Source organism: Cetorhinus maximus, chromosome 7 (genome assembly GCF_964194155.1).
Source record: "Cetorhinus maximus chromosome 7, sCetMax3.hap1.1, whole genome shotgun sequence".
NCBI classification, from domain to species: Eukaryota; Metazoa; Chordata; class Chondrichthyes; order Lamniformes; family Cetorhinidae; genus Cetorhinus; species Cetorhinus maximus.
Genome location: NC_135885.1, coordinates 111631880 through 111652829, shown reverse-complemented (window position 1 = coordinate 111652829; position 20950 = coordinate 111631880). Strand labels below are relative to the sequence as shown.

The 20950-nt window shown below is 45.3% G+C and overlaps 1 protein-coding gene across 3 annotated transcripts in view; it reads right to left on the bottom strand.

Annotated features, from left to right (window-relative positions):
* Positions 1–20950, bottom strand: part of abcc4 (ATP binding cassette subfamily C member 4 (PEL blood group)) — a 405942-nt gene that overhangs the window by 81378 nt on the left and 303614 nt on the right. For all 3 annotated transcript variants that reach the window (XM_078545915.1, XM_078545916.1, XM_078545917.1), the window contains 3 exons: positions 13297–13397; positions 11354–11545; positions 7126–7281 (listed from right to left, as the gene is read on the bottom strand). In XM_078545915.1, coding sequence (XP_078402041.1) covers positions 7126–7281; positions 11354–11545; positions 13297–13397 — 449 coding nt within the window. The remainder of the gene's footprint in view (positions 1–7125; positions 7282–11353; positions 11546–13296; positions 13398–20950) is intronic.

Here is a 20950-nt window from a genome sequence, read left to right as displayed (position 1 = left end):
TCATGATCTGAAGTTTTTTTTTAAATCCCCTGCTCTTTAAACATGAAAATAACCAGGTTTATGTTGTTAGTGAGAGTTTAAAGGACACCGGCTGTGATTTACTGCTTCAGGCCTAAGTCCTGTGTTGGGGGCGGGAAGCCAGAGGGACTCCTGTCACAGAGCCTAGCGGGAAAACCCATTGAATCGCGTTATGCTGGACTGATTATTTATGCATCCAGGGGATTTCTGGGGAAATCATGCAGCGGGGCGGGCAGGAAGCCACACACCCCGCTGTCATATCTGGGCGCTATATTTATAAGGCGCCCGGACAGCTGCTCATTTATTGCGTGTTGGAATTTGGAGCTGGAAACAGCAGGGAGGAGTCAATGAGCACTGATCCCAGGGTTCAGCGATGTCTCACTGGACACACTTCTTCAAGCAATGGAGGACAGGAGGGCATCCATTTTCTGAGGCATGGGAGGAGGAGGCCCACTCATCTCACCCATCTGCATGGGGAGACATCGCCAGGGTGCTGAGTGCTTATTCAACTCATAAGAAGATAGCCCTGCAGTGTGGGAAAAGGATGAATGACCTCATCTGCACTGCCGGGGTAAGTGAATCCACTACTCCCTATACTCGCCTCACTGAATGGGAACTGGGACATGGTCCTCAATAGTAAGGCCACCATCTGTGCTATCCATGCATAAAAGCCCTTCGCAAGGTGCTGGGGTGCTGCCTCATAGCCCCACGGCAGTCCATGTGATCTGCAGGTAGGGAGGCGACTGAAGGAACAAATTGTGGGCTGGGGGGGGTGGGGGAGAAAGGCTGGTTGGCGTACAGTGCAACTGCAGACGCTGCTATTGTTTCTGTTGTCCTTGTCCTTCCACCTGCTGCCGCTCGCAGGTCTGGAGGGTGTGGCCAAAGTACCCTTGCAATAGTGCATCTTTCATATGGCACACATTTTCATGTGGGTTGGTGGTGGAGGTTGGCCGCATGCAGATGTTACCTGCATCACAAGTGCTCACAAACCATCTTCTATCTTTACGCAGGAGAGGACAGTGCGCAACAGGCGTGAGAGAGAGAGAAGACGGGAGGGGGCATGTCCAATCTCCACCCCGCACGCAGTATGAAGAGCGGGCTGCTGAGCTGGCAGGGGAGAACTGTGACCGTACCTGTGGTAATGGCAAGACCGGCCTCCATAGCCAACCAGTGACCAGTGAGGAAGCATGCTTAATCTCTGCACGTAGAAACATGACGGCGATGATCGGTGTAATATAGGAGGCAGCCCATGCAGTCACTCATTCTCTCCTCTTTCCATTATAGATGCCAACAGGAAGAGGGTGAGGCCAGACCCCAATCCTGAGTCCAGCCCCAGCCCCAGCCTGCAGAGGACGGAGGATAATGATGACGACGACGAATTCTCACCTGTCGAACCGTCACAGCAGTCACCTGCATCCTCCTCCAGCCCAGAGAGACACACCTCAGTGGGTCATGCATCTAGCTTACGCTCAGATTCACACTCTGATGGTCAATGCAGGGACGTGTATCCAAAGCAGGAAGAGGCAGGGACATCCAAGGTCACCGGCACACAGAGGACTGCTGGGGAAGAGGCCAATGCTAAGTCTGAGTCTGATGACGAGTTTCTGGGAGCGGTCCTGGACAAGATGGAGATGCAGCAAGAGGCAGGGGAACACCTGGAATTCAGAGGCCCTCAAGCAAATGGCACGTGAGGTGGAGGAGTCTGTCTGCCTGCTCTCTGATGTAATGGCACCGACGTAAGCGCACATCAAAGTCTCCATGGGGACAATGGCGGTCCAGTTTCTGCACACAGACCTGCACTCCATTGCTGCAGCCGTTGGTGAGAATTTGCAGTGGCTATGCAAGAGGGGGATGGGGCACCTTGACCTCCCTCCAGGTGCCTCTTCTCCTAAAGGAGTCAGCGAGGGGCTCCCAGGTACCCAAAGAGAGGAGGAGCGTCAGGCAGTCACCCCTGGGGCTCCACTCAGGACTCTCCAAGGGTGTCCCGCCATTCTAAGTCCCCTCTGTCTCTGACTCCACCAGCTCCAGCCTCTGGGGCTGCTGAGTGTGCACCTGCCCCAGAGCAGGAGACCCAAACAAGGCCGGGGCTCTTACAGGCCTTGAGCCTCCAGAAGACGGCCACCAAGGTCATCAAAGACAACACAGCACAGCGGTCAGCAGACTGCCTGCACCCCTGCGGTAGCTGTCGGGGAAGCACCTAGGCACAGTGGTAGGGCACGTAAAATTAACAAGTTCTGATTCACTCTGGTGGCATGGGCGTACAATCATTGTAAATTGCTGTTGCACACTTGTAATTATATGTACAGTTGTAGTTTATGGAAGTCTATTGGGTTTTTATTGCTTCTTTTCATGTTAATACCTATGCATTAGGCGCCCCCTTGCCCTCCGCCCCAATTCAAGGGGCCCCAGGCTGGGTCTATGTTTCCCTGATTCATGTCTGTGCATGGAGGCATCCATCTTTGCCAGGGCCATTGCGAGCCAGGAGGGAGAAGCCTCCCAAGCACAACACAGTTCCCTTGCCCTCACTGCCTAGTCTAGAGAGACAACTTTCCCTTGTCAGGCAGTATATTAGGGTTCCCCTTCAGTTGCAGGCTCAAGGGGCCGAGAGGCCTACTCTTGCTCGTAATTCATTTGTTCGTATATGTTTGTCTGTCCAGTCGAGCTGATCTGCAGCTCCGCCCACCCGATTATCCTCCTCCCAATCAGCATGTCGAGCTGCACATTAAGGGGACGGATAGTGCCTCAGTAGCAGGATGGTACACGTTTCCTTTCAGTCTGTAACACTTTCTACCCTCCACTTGTAACCTACACCCTCCCTCCCCATCACCAGTGACCTGACCCACGTGTAACCTTTACCCTTCCAACTGTCACCCTAGAACCCGCCCCATAACTTTGCAACCCATCATTGTCACTATTCACATGCCCACCCTCCCCAACGAGCCCACCCCAGTCACAGTCCCCATGCCCACCCCTAGGATCCATGTCCACCTCCAAGTCCCCTCCAAAAAACAGCCTTTCACCTGCCATTGACGGACCCTACCACATCTCACTGCCCCCTTTAACTGTTACTGTTCCCTCCAACCATCAGTACCCTGGATTTGTCCCCCCGGATTCTGCGATTGACATCAATGACCTCTCCCTCTGAATCCTCCCCCCATCACTGTCCCCTGCTGTCCTCCCCTTCTCAGTCCCCTGCTCAACCACCACCCCCACTCCACTGTTCCTTGCTCTCCCCGTCCTTACTGTCCCCTGCACTCTCCCTCTTTTTCCTGCTCCCCACTCCTTATGGTCCCCCTACTCTCACACCGTCCTCACGGTCCCCTGTTGCTCTCTCCCACTTCACTGGTCCTTGCTCTCCCACACAGCCCTTGCACCACTCACTGTTTCCAACACCCATTCCCTGCAAAGTTGCATGTTTACAACACCACCCACTCCCCCCACCGACCCAGCATCCCCACCCATCCCGCTTTATGTCTGCCCTCTCCGCCCCTCTCTGTCCTCCACTGACCCTCCATCGATGCCGCATACCTTCCACCCGCTCCAGCCTGCCATCCTGGTAAGTCTCAAAGTGTGCACGTTGTTGGTCCGGTCGTGTTTTGGGCTGGCATGAACCCCTGCTGGCGGGGCAGATGATCAGACGGGGAAGGTCAATTCTGGTTGGGTGGTAATTTGAATCCCACTAATGATATGGTAAACAGCTTCCTGACAGCCTTTGACAATAATGGCAACCCGCCAGTCTCCCACCATGACAGTCAGGACCGCAAGTGACCCCTGTCGTTTCACACTGTAGTGAAACTGATTCTTTTACTTACGCTGTATTCTCTGCCCCCCGTCTGCCACGATCCCCATCACTGGCAGGAGAGGACAATTCCACTCACCGTCTACTGGACTGTTTCGGTTAACAGGCCATCTTGTGTAGATTAGAAGAAAACATTTATGTAGTTTCAAAAGAGTTATGTATTGAAATTTAACGAGGGCCAATTATTTTGCCATTATGAATGCCTGGCTGAGTTTCAAAAGGTTTAATTATCTCAGCTGAGGATTCGGAGTTCACAGTTTGATTGAAAGTGAAAAGGAGCTATTCAAGGATTGGCTGTCATGGATGTGGGGTCTGAATTGAGATTTTTATAAGTGGTGGAACACCTGAAATTTAAATACTTTGAATGTGTTTCATGAATGGGAGTTTTTTTTTTCACTATCAAGTGTGTACGAGTGAGAGCTGTATTAGATTGAAGTTTATTTTCATCTCCAAGGGCTCCTGAGGTTCTGCTCATGGTAGGTATTGGGTGAGTGGTTATGGAGGCGGCATAGGGAAATGAGGGGCCAGAGGGGCATGGTGTGGAGAGGGCAGCATGGGTTGGCGTAAAAGTCAAGGGGTGGTGTGAGGCAACATGGAGGATGGGTGGGGGGGGTTGAGGGGTGAGGGTTAGAGGGCCTAAAAGCTTCTAAAGCAACTGGGACAAAGTCCCAGGGAGCCGATACGGGCCTTCTAACCAGCCTGCCTCAGCACTCACCCACCTCTGTGCCTGCCTAGGGTCTGCTTCTCAGACTCATCCTCATCTCCATCTTGTTGGAATGAGAAATGGGTGCAACGGAGTCCTTTAAACTGAGTGGGTCTGCCGAGTTGGGAGCTATCCTCCTCGGTAGCGAAAATCTGGCCCTAGGAACAGGATTTTGTCCTTTGGGTCTGGACCTCGATTTTGGAGTCAAATGGGGGTCACAACCCCACATTGTGTGAAAAATTTATCCTGCAGTGATATTCTCTAAATTGGTTGATTAGTGGGCAGAGGCTGCTCTTGCCATCCAATTAAGGACACTGATGGGCTCTTGAAGCTGGGAGGCCTAATTTGATAAGCTGGATTCAAAATTGCCTTAGTTGTAGGAGGCAGAGGGTGATGACAGAAGGATGCTTTAGTGACTGGAAGCCAGTGTCCAGTGGCGTACCACAGGGATCTGTGCTTGGTCCCCTATTATTTGTCATTTATATAAACGACATAGATGACTATGTGGAGGGTAGGATTAGTAAGTTTGCGGATGACACAAAGATAGGCCGGGTGGTTAACAGTGAGGTTGAGTGTCTTGGGCTACAGGAAGATATAGACGGGATGGTCAACTGGGCAGATAAGTGGCAGATGGAATTTAACCCTGAAAAGCGTGAGGTGATACACTTTGGAAGAAGTAATTTGACAAGGAAGTATTCAACGAATGGCATGACACTAAGAATTTCTGAGGAACAAAGGGTCCTTGGCGTGTGCGTCCATAGATCTCTGAAGGCGGAGGGGCATGTTAATGGAGTGTGAAAAAGGCACATGGGACATTTGCCTTTGTCAATCGAGGCATAGATTACAAAAGTAGGGAGGTCATGTTGGAGTTGTATAGAACCTTGGTGAGGCCAGAGCTGGAGTACTGTGTGCAGCTCTGGTCGCCACATTATAGGAAGGATGTGATTGCACTGGAGGGGGTGCAGAGGAAATTCACTAGGACGTTGCCTGGGATGAAACATTTAAGTTATGAAGAGAGGTTGGATAAACTTGGGTTGTTTTTGTTGGAGCAGAGAAGACTGAGGTGCGACCAGATCGAGGTGCACAAGATTATGAGGGGCATGGACAGGGTGGATTGGGAGCAGCTGTCCCCCTTAGTTGAAGATTCAGTCACGAGGGGACATAAGTTCAAGGTGAGGGGCAGGAGATTTAGGGGGGATGTGAGGAAAACCTTTTTACCCAGATGGTGGTGACAGTCTGGAATACACTGCCTGGGAGGGTGGTGGAGGCGGGTTGCCTCACATCCTTTAAAAAGTACCTGGATGAGCACTTGGGACGTCATAACATTCAAGGCTATGGGCCAAGTGCTGGTAAATGGGATTAGGTAGGTAGGTCAGGTGTTTCTCACGTTGTCGGTGCAGACTCGATGGGCTGAAGGGCCTCTTCTGCACTGTGAGATTCTGTGATTTTTCCCAGTTTAAAAGAATACAGTCTTTGCTGGGAGACATTTTAGATTTTAGATTGAAAGTTTGGATAATTTTTTTTCTTTGTCAATTCCATAACAACTTATTCACCAATAAACTGATTCTAGATAAATGGTTTTTTTTATGAGCAAGGACTAATTTTCTCGAAAATTTAAAAATTGACAGAGGTGCAACTTCTTTAATGTAAACAAAGGTCTGTTACTTCATCTTCCATAGAACTTACGAAAAATTAATGTAATTAATTTATTTAATTAATAAAATCAATTTAATTTCAGAAATGATTAGACAATATGATTATCATTTATAAAAAATGTAACTGGAGTCAGCTGACTAAGGTGCCAAATACCTGTAAACATTAGTTAAGGTCCAGCTCAACAGAAGGACAAATTAGTCTTGTACTTTGTTTTAAAAATGAAATGCAAACAATTTCTACACTGCAAATGAAAATATGTTCCACAGCTAAAAAATTTACCATCATCTAGAACTTTGGATTATGTGTCATTAAGCTTGTGCCTTAGAATGAGCAGACACGGAATCATAGAAAGGTACAACACAGGAGGCCATTCAGCCCAAAGCATCTGCGTTGACTTTTGAAAAGCAGTCGAGTTAGTCCCACTTCCATGCTCCTTCCCTATATTTCTGCAACTATTTTCTCCATGTGCTTATCTAATTTCCTTTTGAAGGCTGTCCACCATCCTATCAGGCATTATGAACCAAATCCCAACCTTTGCATAAAAAAAAATTATCCTTATGTCATCTCTAGTTCACTGTTCCCTCCACATATTTTGCAAAATTATGAAGCAGTCTGCTTATACAACAGCCACTGCACTTCAATAAAAAATAATTGGGCAAAAAACAATGAGATGTTTTGATGTGAAAAGCACCACATATTGTTTAGTTCATTTGACAATCAACTGAAGGCAAGTTTACATTTAGCTTAAAAGTGGTGGCCATACATTAACCATTTATAACAGCAGAAGAAGCAAAAAAGCTGTTCTTAACTTTATTCCATACAATAAATTTAAGGTTAGATATAAAAGAATTAGTATATTATGATCAAGATTACAGAAGTATATTAAACCAGCTCACCATAAGGCTAATGATATTCGGAAACATTTGATTTGAATCAGCTCATACTGTACCTGAGGAATGATAGACATGCTATTTCGCAGGTCATGTAAACCTAGTTCTGAGGTCACAATGCCATCAATCATGACTTTCCCTTCTGGTTCAGCAAGGCGAAACAAGGCAGAGATTAGAGAACTCTTCCCAGCACCTGTCCTTCCAACAAGCCCAACCTGTAAAAGTATGCAATATTAATTAATTTATTGTTCATTATTCATTGTACTATGCAAGCAGGGCTGGGAGGTTAGAATTAGAAAAAATTAGAAACAGGAGGCTGAATTTTTGTTCCAGGGTTCCAATCCTGATACTGGGTTGGGAACCCAGAAGTGGCTGGGCTGGGTCTCTGGTGGAAATTTTCAAGGAGGCAATCAAATAATGGGAGTTCTGTCTAATTAAGTTCTGAGAGGGCCAATGAGAACGTCCAAGGCTCTGGATGGCCAGCAAATCTACTGGGAGTGGTGGGCATTGTAAGTGTAAACGATGGACAGAGTAGATAGGAAGAAACTGTTCCCGCTTGTGAAAGGATAGAGATACAGGGGACACTGATTTAAAATAAATTGGTAAAAGAAGCAAAAGCGACATGAGGAAACACTTATTCATGCAGCGAGTGGTTAAGGTCTGGAATGCACTGCCTGAGAGTGTGGTGGAGGCAGGTTCAACCGATGCATTCAGAAGGGAATTAGACTTAACTGAAAAGGAACAACGTGCAGGGTTATGGGAAGAAGATGGGAGAATGGCACTAGCTGAATTGCTTATTCAGAGAGCCGGCGTAGACACAATGGGCCGAATGGTCGGCGCTTAAACAATTCTGTGATTCTGTGAGGTGACCTCGTGAAGGCTATGGCCCTTAGATCCACGCAGAGCTGCATTGCAGGATATGCCTCCAATCAGATTGGCCAGTAGCTCTCCGAGTGAGGGGCAGAAGTCCCATCTTTAGCCAATTCGGGGTGGAAAACCCCGCCATCCAAAACATCCTGCCCCTGGGGTTTTAATAGGTAATTATTTGAAAATGAAAGAGCAGGTAGATAATGCCATAAAAAAAGATTGATAACATTTTGGATGTTATAAATAGGGCATACAAGATATAAGTTAGAGCACTGTGCATAGTTTAATGAGTTGCATAAGTCAGGAGAACTTTATTTAGAGTTATTGGATTGCTTTGCCACAAGGGAGTGACTGAGACAGAAACAATTGTATCTTTTAAAAGTACAAGTTGATGAATATTTGAAGCAGCAAAATTATATAGGGCTTTGGAAAGAAAATGGCGGGGGAATTAGTTTAACGTTGTTCTAGCAAAGAGCCAGCAGAGACAATGGGCTGAATGGGTTCCTTTTTTACTGTGGTTCTATTTATCTGGGTGTATTTTATTTAGTTGCTTGGATGTGAATTATTATTTCAGTGTTATGCTAATCAGAGTCATGCAGTTGACTAGCCATTATTACCCTCTGCACAAATCTCTTGATTTTGAAAGATCGTCCGAGTTTCTAAATTGCTTTAAAAGAAAAGTGAACGCATTTAATTTTAAAATGTTCATTGCACAGATACAACACTCACACAAGCACTTAAATGAAGATTTTTCTCATATGATTTCTTTGCAAATTACAAGTTGGAATCAAAATTTCCCGGCCATTAACTGGTCACCAACAGGGTCATGGGGTGTTCAGAATGATTTTTGAGATCGCATATTACAGGGGTGGGAGTAATCGCGCCAGAAGAAACGTCTTTTCCAAACTGGCTGACTTTAAAAAAGGCTGCCCCGCAGTGATAACATACTCTGGGTGGCCTTAACAAGCTGAGGGTCAGACTTCGGCCCCTCAGAGGAAGTCCCATTCTTGAGAGCTGGCGGCCAGGTGTGGCTATGGGTACCCACATGGGCCCCAGCTATGCCTGTCTCTTTATGGGGTATGTGGTACATTCCTTGTTCCAGTCCTACTCCGGCCCCCTCCCACAACTCTTTCTCCGGTACATCGATGATTACTTCGGTGCTGCTTCATGCTCTCGTCAGGACCTGGAAAAATTTATTAATTTTGCTTCCAATCTCCACCCCTCCATCATTTTCACATGGTCCATCACTGACACTTCCCTTCCCTTCCTTGACCTCTCTGTCTCAATTTCTGGTGACAGACTGTCCACCAATATCCATTACAAGCCTACCGACTCCCACAGCTACCTCGACTACAGCTCCTCACACCCCGCTTCCTGTAAGGACTCCATCCCATTCTCTCAGTTCCTTCGCCTTCGTCGCATCTGTTCTGATGATGCTACCTTCAATAACAGTTCCTCTGATATGTCCTCCTTCTTCCTTAACCAAGGTTTTCCACCCACGGTCGTTGACAGGGCCCTCAACCGTGTCCAGCCCATCTCCCGCGCATCCACCCTCACGCCTTCTACTCCCTCCCAGAAACATGATAGGGTCCCCCTTGTCCTCACTTATCACCCACCAGCCTCCGCATTCAAAGGATCATCCTCCGCCATTTCCGCCAACTCCAGCATGATGCCACCACCAAACACATCTTCCCTTCACCCCCCTGGCGGCATTCTGCAAGGATCGTTCCCTCCGGGACACCCTGGTCCACTCCTCCATCACCCCCTACTCCTCAACCCCCTCCTACAGCACCTCCCCATGCGAACGCAAGATAAGCAACACCTGCCCCTTCACTTCCCCTCTCGTCACTGTCCAAGGGTCCAAACACTCCTTTCAAGTGAAGCAGCATTTCACTTGCATTTCCTTCAACTTATTATACTGCATTCGTTGTTCCCAATGCGGTTTCCTCTATATTGGAGAGACCAAACGCAGACTTGGTGACTGCTTTGCAGAACACCTTCAGTCTGTCCGCAAGCATCACCCAGACCTCTCTGTCGCTTGCCATTTTAACACTCCACCCTGCTCTCTTGCCCACATGTCTGTCCTTGGCTTGCTGCATTGTTCCATTGAAGCTCAACGCAAACTGGAGGAACAGCACCTCATCTTCCGACTCGGCACTTTACAGCCTTCTGGACTGAATATTGAGTTAAACAATTTTAGATCCTAAACTCCCTCCTCCATCCCCACCCGCTTTCCGTTTCTTCCCCCTCCTTTTTGTTTTTTCCAATAATTTATAAAGATTTTTCTTTTCCCACCTATTTCCATTATTTTTAATGTATTCCACCGATCATTTATCTATACCTTTTATGCCCTTTTACCCCCACTAGAGCTATCTGTACCTTGGCTGTCCTGCTCTCCATTCTTAATTAGCACATTCTTTTAGATAATATCACCACCTTCAACACCTCTTTGTTCTTTTGTCTGTGACATCTTTTGGTTATCTCCTCCAATCACTGCTTGCTTGTCCCAACAACCACCACCCCCCCCTTCTCTCTCTTTCTCCCTCCCCCTGACCCTTAAACCAGCTTATATTTCACCCATCTCCTATTTTTTCTTAGTTCTGTTGAAGGGTCATGAGGACTCGAAACGTCAACTGTACTCTTCTCCGCTGATGCTGCCAGACCTGAGTTTTTCCAGGTATTTTTTATTTTTTGTTTTGGCCTGAACTCAGTATTGGGTGCTAGTGGGATTGCAAGCAGTTCCACCAAGATTGACGATGGACACCAGACCCGGGTAAGTCCCGTGCTTTTAGGGCAGGGAGGGAGCGGGGCACCCTAGGGAGGGGGGTTTAGTGGGATGGGTTTTGGAGGCCAGGCAAGGAGGCACAAAGTGGGGAGGGGGGAGTAACATCTTGCACGCGTGTCTCCGATGTGCACAGGGCACACTCCTGAATGATGTACCCCCATCCTCTTCCTGCCTTTTCACCAAAGCTGTTAAAAAGAAACGGCATTCCCACTCTCACCGGCCTGCCATTGCCCAGTGCAATGGCACTGAAGGTGGATTGAGGGCCTTAAGTGGGCAATAATTGGCCACTTAAGGTTCGTAATTGGCCCAAGGGCAGGCAGGCATCTTACCCAACCCCCCCATATTATGGAGACTGGGTCAGAGGTGGATGGGAAGGCTAGCCACCCTACATATTTTATGTGCTCCTCCACCCAAAGCACACCAGCTAGGTGCGTGCAAAATCCAGCCCATGGAGAACCCTGCTTGGGAAATGTACAGTGGTGTGGCTTTTCTCTTAGTTTGTTCAGATATTTATTTTCAAAAATTGATAGCACAACATTAACAGTAAGAATTGTCTAATAACTGGCTAAAATCAGATTTTTCAAACAATGGAAGTCAAAGTGATTAATTGTTAAACAGTAGCTGATTTTGCTTACTTTTTCTTTTGATCTGATTGCTAGACTCAGGTCCTTTAGAACAGGCTCACAATCTGGACTGTAGCCAAAGTTGACATTTTCAAATACGACAGCTCCATGGTCTGGCCAGCCATTGGGTGGGGGCTTGTGAGATTTCCATGGTGCTTCACTTTCAAGTTCAGTGTAGTCCAGTACTCTTTCCACTGAAGTCATCTACAAGTATAAGACAAAATTTAAAAGTGCGATGAGGAATCTGACTGGCAAAATGTGTTCGACCACTTTCTTTCACACAAGGTTTAACTTGATCCACTTGGGAAAAAATATCGACTTCCCAGCCGTGAAAATTTTATATAAAATGAGTCTGGTCACTTAACACCCATTTTGCATAAAAATACACATAATACAGCATATATATACAGGGGTGAGAGTGGCCGAAGACTAAAAGATCTGAAAATTTTTGGTGACAAGGAATTATATAATTCTAGCACTTTTCATGATCTGTAGTGAAATGCAAATGCTTCTAGGCCCTTCAAATGGATGAAATTATTAGACTTCAAGTAGGTAGAAACATTAGTTTTTGCTTTGTTTACCTTCCATTATCATCAAGACTGTAGACTAATGCATTTGTCTCAAATCATCAAAGTTACCTCAGCATTCAATGCAGTTAGTACATGTAATACAGGATGAAGTCCATACTAACAACAGAACATGCAAAGCAAAGCAAAGGACTTTGGCACTGCTTCACAAACTGTTTTTCAATGTGATCCTGTTTTAACTTACCACCATCTTCTTAAGGACAATTAGGGGTGGACAACAAAGGCTGGCCTGGGTAACAATGCCCATATCCCATGAATGAATACATATAAATAAAAACTCTTGAAAATTAACGTGACCCCAGGCTTCAGCAAAAACAAAACAGCAATAAAGCAGCAGAGGAAATTTTGGAAGTTATTATTAAAATTTGCTTATTACAGATCAACATCATATCGTATAGATATGAAAATCTGTCCTTTTATAGTGTGTCATATTTTGATTTGTTATACAAGTCAACAATGTCTCATCTGAGTTTCAGAAAACAATCGAATCTGCAATAGTGTAAAAATCTTGCAGCATATTTCAGAATTGGCTTACAAGAGTAAAGTATTGTGGATGTTGGAAATCTGAAATGAAAATAGGAAATGCTGAAAATATGCAGCGGTTCAGACAGCATCTGTGGACAGAGAAGCAGACTTAATGTTTCAGGTCACTTGCCTGAAACATTAACCATTTCTCTCTCCACAGATACTGTCAGAACTGTTGCATATTTCCAGCATTTTCTGTTTTTTTTTCAGGATTGGCTTGTTCTTCAAAAGCAATAACCCTGTTGAGCTTGTTCGGCGCTCATAACAGCATTTTTACAATAATTAATTAGAGAAACAGAAATGAATATGAACGTAAAATTTATTATAAGAAGTTGTCAGCTACCATCCTCTTTGGTGAGGAAGAGAGGAAAGAGTTAAATGGGGTCTTTTTGGGGTCGGTTCCAAGATGACAAGCCTGGCGATTGAAACTTAGAACCAAATAAACACTCTGGCAGATTTGGTGATCTGATACCCGAACAAGGCAGCTCTGTGATACTCTAGGGCGTTCTTAATGATTGGGTAGCTAGCTCAATTCATTAATTGATCCTTAATGGGGCTTCTCTGTCACTGGGAGTGCTGATTCTTCCCATATGGCTCCAAATAACTGTGAAAACACCAACTGGCAGGAGGGTCTAACTGAACAATGGCACTGACAAGCAGCAGTTTTCAACTCCAACAATACACATGGCTGTGGCAGAGTGTGATGAAAAATAAATGTTATCCAAAGAAAATGGAACAAGTCGCACAAAATCAGTGATTGCACCCAAAGCAGAAATTCTACCGCCAGCCACTTAATTCATCAGATTCTTGTTATTAAATAAAACATTTTAAGAACATCCTTACCAGATTTTCAACTTCAGTACTTTGTCGTACTCCCCATTGGAACATGCCCATTAGCGTGATAGCATACGAAAGAGCCAATCCAACTTGTCCTGCAACTAAATCTGCAAGAGCGGTTAAGAAGTGATTTAAGCAAGTGTTAATATGACACATGAAAATAATCAGAAAATTGATAAAATGAATAATAAAAAAAATGCTTGTTCTCAGAAATGATTTTTTTTTTTTGCAGGATTTTGACTGATTCGAAATTTCCTAAAATTCGGTGGCAGTTTGTTACAAAACCATTGATGGCTGTGCTGCAAATGAGTGACTATAAATGCACACGTGTGTATAAACTTACAGAAGTACAGCTGGAGGATGTAAATCTGTGAATGCTTGCTTTGCAATTTCTATATTAAAATGTCACTTTGCAGTGAGAAGGAAACATACAGGTACTGCAGAGCATTACTGTACTGACAGACTATCAGCAGGAATTTAACTCAGTGAAAACCCATCCACTTACACAGAATTAAAGTCATGTCCAGTGTGTTAGAGGGCAGAGGAATGCACGATCTTCCACATAATTCCTCACCGGGAAACTAAGGGCTGGATTTATGCTACCAAGGTGGGTAACTCAAGTCAGGAAATTTCCCAGCTTGGCAGAGCCTCCTAAATTTAAAGGGATGTGTTAGGCCCAATTTTTGCCCCAGGGAGGCGGGAACAGGATTGAGTCAGGCCCACTACTCCAGAAGCAATGTTAAGGTGGGTGCGAGGGGGGTTGGGGTGGTGGTGGGGGGAAGCACCGAGGCGGGCCAATTAAAAAGCCTGCCTCTGTTCTCTGGGACTTTCTCCCAGTTATTTTAGAAGCTGTTTTGGCCCTCTGGCCCTCACCCCTCCTCAACTCTCCAACAGCTCCCATGCATGTAAAAAATAAACTTCTAACAATCTGATACAACTCTCACTCAGGCACACTTGATATTGCAAAAAACTCCCATTCATGAAACCCATTCAAAGCATTTAAATCTCAAGTGTTCCATCTCTTATAAAACAAACTTAAATTCAGACTCCATATCAATGACAATCAATCCTTTAACAGCCTCTTTAAACTGTCAATGAAACTGTGAACTCAGTACCCCCTGCTGAGATAATTGTAGCTTTTGAAACTCAGCCTAACTATCATAATGACATAATAATAACCTTTGGGAAATGTCAACGAAGAATTCTACTGCAACTGCATGGACAGATGGTGATATGTTCTCTAATCTAGACCAGATGAATGGCCTGTCAATCAAAGCAGTCCAACAGATGGTGTTTTTTTTAAACTTTCACTGATAGCTTAAGACTTTTTTTTGAGTTTAAAAAATGTAAAATCATGACACTTAAACAGACCTTATCCGCCCTTCAAGAGCTTTTTTTCATATTTGCTCATGGGGTATGGGCATTGCTGGCTAGGCCAACATTTATTGCCCAGCCCTGTTTGCCCTTGAGAAGTTGGTGCTGGGCTGCCTTCTTGAATTGCTGCAGTCCATGTGGTGTAGGTACACCCACAGTGCAGTTAGGAGGGGAGTTCCATGATTTTGACCCAGCAACAGGATAGTGTGTGTCTTGAAGGGGAACTTGCAGGTGGTGGTGTTCCCCATGTATCTGCTGCCCTTGCCCTTCTAGATGGTAGTGGCTGTGGGTTTGGAAGATGCTGTCTGAAGAGTCTTGGTGAGTTTCTATAGTGCATCTTGTGGATGATACATGCTGCTGCCACAGTGCATTGGTGGTAGAGGGAATGAATGTTTGTGGATGGTATGCCAATCAAGCAGGCTGATTTGCCCTGAATGGTATTGAGTTTCTTGAATGTTGTTGGAGCTACGTATTCCACCACACTCCTGACTTGTGCCTTGTAAATGGTAGACGGGCTTTGGGGGGTGGGGGTGGAGGGGGTCAAGAGATGAGTAACTTGCCACAGGATTCCTAGCCTCTGACCTGCTCTTGTAGCTACACGATTTATATGGCTAGTCCAGTTCAGTCTCTGGTCCATGGTAACCCCCAGGATGTTGATAGTGGGGAATTCAGCAATGGTAATGCCATTGAATGTCAAGGGGTGATGGTTAGATTTTTCTCTTGTGCAGATGGTCATTGCCCGGCACTTGTGCGGCGTGAATGTTACTTGCCACTTGTCAGCCCAAGCCTTGATATTGTCCAGGTCTTGCTGTATTTGGGCATGGATGGCTTTAGTATCAGGAATCAAGAGTTGCAGATTATGCTGAACATTGTGCAATCATCAGCGAACATCCCCACTTCTGACCTTATGATGGAAGGAAGGTCATTGATGAAGCAACTGAAGATGCTTGGGCCTAGGACACTACCCTGAGGAGCTCTTGCAGTGATGTCAGGAACTGACAGAACTGACCCCCAACAACCACAGGCATCTTCCTTTTTGCTAGGTATGACTCCAACCAGCAGTGAAGTTTCCCCGATTCCCATTGACTCCAGCTTTGCTTGGTCTCCTTGGTGCCACATTCGGTCAAATGCTGATTTCATGTCAAGGGCAGTGACTCACACCTCAAACTGGAGTTCAGCTCTTCTGTCCATCTTCGAACCAAGGATGTAATTAGGTCACGAGCTGAGTGACCCTGGCGGAACCCTAACTGAGTATCAGTGAGCAGGTTGTTACTAAGCAAGTGACATTTGATTGGACTGTTAATGATCCCTTCCATCACGTTACTGATGATCAAGAGCAGACTGATCTTCATTAATTGGCCAGGTAGATACCAATGTTGTAGCTGTACTGGAATAGCTTGGTTAGGGGCGTGGCAAGTTCTGGAGCACAAGTCTTCAGTGCTCTTGCCGAAATATGGCCTTTGCAGTATCCAGTGGCTTCAGCCATTTCTTGATATCACGTGAAGTGAATTGAATTGGCTGAAGACTAACATCGATGATGCTGGGGACCTCCGGAGGAGGCCAAGATGGATCATTCGGCGCTTCTGGCTGAAAATTGTTGCAAATGCTTCAGCCGCACCTTTTGTACTGATGTGCTGGGCTCCCCCATCATTGAGGATGGGGATATTTATGGAGCCTCCTCCTCCAGTGAATTGTCCACCACCATTCACGACTGGATGTGGCAGAACTGCAGAGCTTAGATCTGGTCTGTTAGTTGTGAGATTGCTTAGCTCTGTCTATTGCATGCTGCTTACACTGTTTGGCATACAAGTAGTCCTGTGTTGTAGCTTCACCAGGTTGATGCCTCATTTATAGGCATGCCTGGTGCTGTTCCTGGCATGCCCTCCTGCACTTTTCATTGAACAGGGTTGATCCTGTGACTTGGTGGTAATGGTAGAATGGGGGATATGCCGGGCCATGTAGTTACAGATTGTGATTGAGCACAATTAGCTGCTGCTGTTGATAGCCCATAGTGTCTCATGGTTGCCCAGTCTTGAGCTGCTAGATCTGTTTGAAATCTATCCCATTTAACATAATGGCAGTGCCACACAACACAACGGAGGGTATTGTCAATGTGAAGATGGGACTTTGTCTCCACAAGGATTGTAAAGTGGTCACTCCTACCAATACTATCATGGACAGATAGATCTTCGACAGGCAAACTGGTAAGGATGAGGTTAACAACGTTGGCTCCCTCACCACCTGCCCCAGACCCAGTCTAGCAGCCATGTCTTTTAGGACTTCTAGCTCGGTCAGTAATGGTGCTACTGAGCCATTCTTGGTGATGGACATTGAAGTCCTCTGCCTTGAGTATACTCTGTGCTCTTGCCATCCTCACCACTTGGAGGAAGCACTGATTCTTCAGCTGAGGGACTGGGGGGATGGAGTGGGGGGTGGTGGTGGTGGTAGTGGGTGGGCGGGGGAGGGGTGCAGTATGTGGTAATTAGCAGGAGGTTACCGTCCCAATGTTTGACTTGATGCCAGGAGACGTCACAGGGTCCATAGTCGATGTTGAGGACTCCCATGGCAACTCCCTCCCAACTGTATACCACTCTGTCGCTACCTCTGCTGGGTCTGTCCTGCCTCCAGGACAGGACATACCCAGGGATGGTGATGATGGTGTCTGGGACATTTTCTTTAAGGTATGATTCTGTGAGTATGACTATGTCAGGCTATTGCTTGACTTGTCTGTGGGGCAGCTCTTGCAATTTTTTGCACAAGCCCCTAGATGTAACGAGGACTTTGCAGGGTCAACAGGGCTGAGTTTGTCATTGTCATTTTCAGTTCCTAAGTCAATGCCAGGCGGTCTGTCCGGTTTCGTTCCTTATAGACTTTCTAGTGATTGTGGTACAACTGACTGGCTTGCTGGGCCATTTTCAGAGGGCATTTAACATGTAGGCCAGAACAGGCAAGGACAGCAGAGTTCTTTCCGTAAAGCACATCAGTGAATCAGATGGGTTTTTAATGACAATCAACAACGGTTTCATGGTCATCCTTAGACTTTCTTAATTCCAGATTTTTTGAATTCAAATTCCACCATCTGCTGGTGGATTTGAACCCGCATTGCCCTGGGTCTTTGGACCAGTCCTGTCCGTTACACCATCGACTCCCCAAGCATCTACTCCATAAATTCATGACTCCCACACTGTGGGTTAAGATTCTTGGTCCAGCCAAAATGGGGCATATTTGAACTCAGCACTAAGTTCAAATGGCCCTGCTGTATGAATCACACCCACCCCCTTCCCCCATCTGGAAAAAATTGGACCTGTCAGAAACAATCCTGCCTGCCATCGAGTCTTCCCGACTCCATAAAAATCCGGCCCTAAGTATCTGGGCAAACTAATTTCCTGGAAGAAAGGAATGTTGATAATTATCTTTTGACAGGGCATTCACATCTATTTGTGGCTCAGTCAACAGCAACTTGGCAAAACCTCTCAGCCATGCTATAGGTGATTGACTAATATTAAACAGTTTTTGGAATCAAATTTATAAACCACACCCCAACTTCCCCAATCATCTGCTCTCTCCAAGAGGTAGGAAAGTTACAACATTAACACTGAGGCACCTCACCCAAGCCACACCCTCAACCACTTCAGATGGGTAGGCTGGTCTACGTTTGAATGTTGGATCACAGCAGCAACAAAGCAGGTGTCAGTTCATACACTAATGCCAAAGCAAAGTATTGTAGAAGCTGGAAATCTTAAATTAAAACAGAAATTATTTCCAGCATTTTCTATTTTAATGTCAGTTTACACAGTCAGAGTAAAAGAATAATGTTTATCAAAAGCTGGCATGTTGCTCATGTCGGTAAAGAGTAGTTCCAGAAACATAGCATAAAGAAACAGACTCTAAGTTGCTGACCAACAATGCAAAAACAGAAGGTGATGCATTCTAGAATCTAACATGATAGGTTGCAGTAAGTGTCTGCAGTTTGAGGAACTTTGGCGCAGCGTTGATAAACTGAAGTGTGAGCTTAAGACACTGCAATGCATCATGGAAGGGAAATGTTGCCTGGACAATTTGCTCCAGGAAGGATCATACCCCTTAGGCTAGGGCCTTCTGACTTGGTCTGTGATCAGGGGTGGGAGGGTGTGACTCCAGGTGAGGCAGGTATGGGGTTCAAGAAGGTAGAAGTGAAGGAGCCTCAGCCCTCGCAATTGTCCAACAGGTTTGAGGTTTTTGCAGCTTGTGTGGATAAGAACAGGGATTGTAGGGTAGATCAGCGAACTGACCATGGCATCGTGGTCCAGGGAGCAATTCTAGTGGGTAACAATGACATATACAGGACCAAGAAAAAGATTCTGCTTTGGGATTATGAGCAGCTAGGGGTGAAATCAAAAACTAGGACCACAAAGGTAATAATCCCTGTATTACTATGGGAGCCACAAGCAAATTGGCGTAGGGTGAATAAAATTAGAGAGTTGAATGCATGCCTCAAAGATTGGCATGAGAGAAATGGGTTTTGATTCATGGAGCATTGGCACCAGTACTAGGGAAGCTATACTACTGGGACAGACTTCACATTAACTGAGCTGGGACCGGTGTTCTGGCAACTTGTATAACTAAGGTGGTAGTGAGGGCTTTAAACTAAATGTACATGGCGGGGGGTGGTGGAGGAGGGTGGAATGTGGAGGGATCACGTGAGTGCAAATGTGGTAAATTAAAGAGAATGGATAAAGGTATTAGAGATTGGGTAATGCTATTGGGCAAGGATATAGGTAATGATAGGGCAAAGCATATAAACATGAGAGCGCACCAGCAGATAAGGCCAGAGTTTGCAAGATTGGTAAAAAGACAGAACTAAAGGCTCTGTATCTGAATGCGTGCAGCATTCCTAACAAAATGGGTGAATTGACAGTACAAATAGAGATAAATATGTATGACTTGATAGCCATTTCAGTGAAATGGTTGTATGGTGAACAAGGCTGAGATTTAAACATTCAAGGCTTTTTGACATTTTGGAAAGATAGGAAGCTATGAAAAGGTGGTGGGGTAGCTCTGTTAATTAAGGATAACATTAGTACAGTAGTGATAGATTACCTTATTTTACTATTTCAAGATGTTGACTCAGATTGGGTAAAGATAAGAAATAGCAAAGCTAAGAGGTCACTTGTGGGAGTTGCTTGTAAATTCCCTAACAGTAGTTACACTGTGGGACAGAGTATACTGGAAGAAATAATGGGGGATTTGTTAGAAAGGTACTGTGATAATCATAGGTGATTGTAATCATATAGAATGGACAAATTGAATTGGCAAAGATGGATTCACAGAGTATATTTGGGACAATTTCTTAGAGCAGTATCTTCTAATGCCAAACAGGGAGCAGGTTATTTTTGACCTGGTAATGTGCAATGAGATAGAATTAATTACTGCCCTCACAGTAAAGGAGCCTCCAGGCAACACTGATCATAGCATGATAGAATTTCATATTTAGTTTGAGGGCAAGAAGTGTGGGTCTAAGACTAATAAAGATAATTTCAAGGGAATAAAGATAGGGCTGGCTAAAGTGAACTGGAAAAATGGCTTAAAAGGTAAGATGGTCGAGAAACATTGGCAGACATTTAAGGAAATATATCATGACATTCAACAATTGTATATTAAATTGAGAAAGACGACTCTGAGAAGGATGCACCATCCGTGGATAACTAAGGAAATTAAGGATAGTGTCAAATTGAAAGTAAAAGCGGACAATAAGAAGAAGATTAGTGGAAGGTCAGAAGATTGGACAGATCCTTCCCCAATTGGGGATGGCGGGTTTAAATACCAATTTAAAGCAAGCACTTCATTGCAACACAAATTCAACATTAACACCTTAGAGGGTGAGACTGGGGAATTAAGAATGGGAGTTCAGGAAATGGCAGAAGTGTTGAACAGGTGTTTTGTGCCTGTCTTTACTGTAGAAGACACAAAAAAAATCCCAAGAATTCTTAAAAATCAAGAGAAAAAAGGGAAAACAATCACAATCAAAAGAAAAGATACTGGCAAAACTATTAGAACTAAAGGCTGACAAGTTATGTGGAACTGATTACCCACATCCTAGGGTCTTAAAAGAAGTGGCTACCAAGAAAGTAGATGCATTGGTTGTGATCTTCCAAAATTCCCTATATTCTGGAAAGGTCCCAGCAGATTGGAAAATCGTTAATGTAATACCTTTATTCCAGGAAGGAGGGAGACAGAAGGCAGGAAAATATAAGCCAGTTAGCCTAACATTTGTCAAAGGGAAACTGATGCAATCTATTATTAAGGA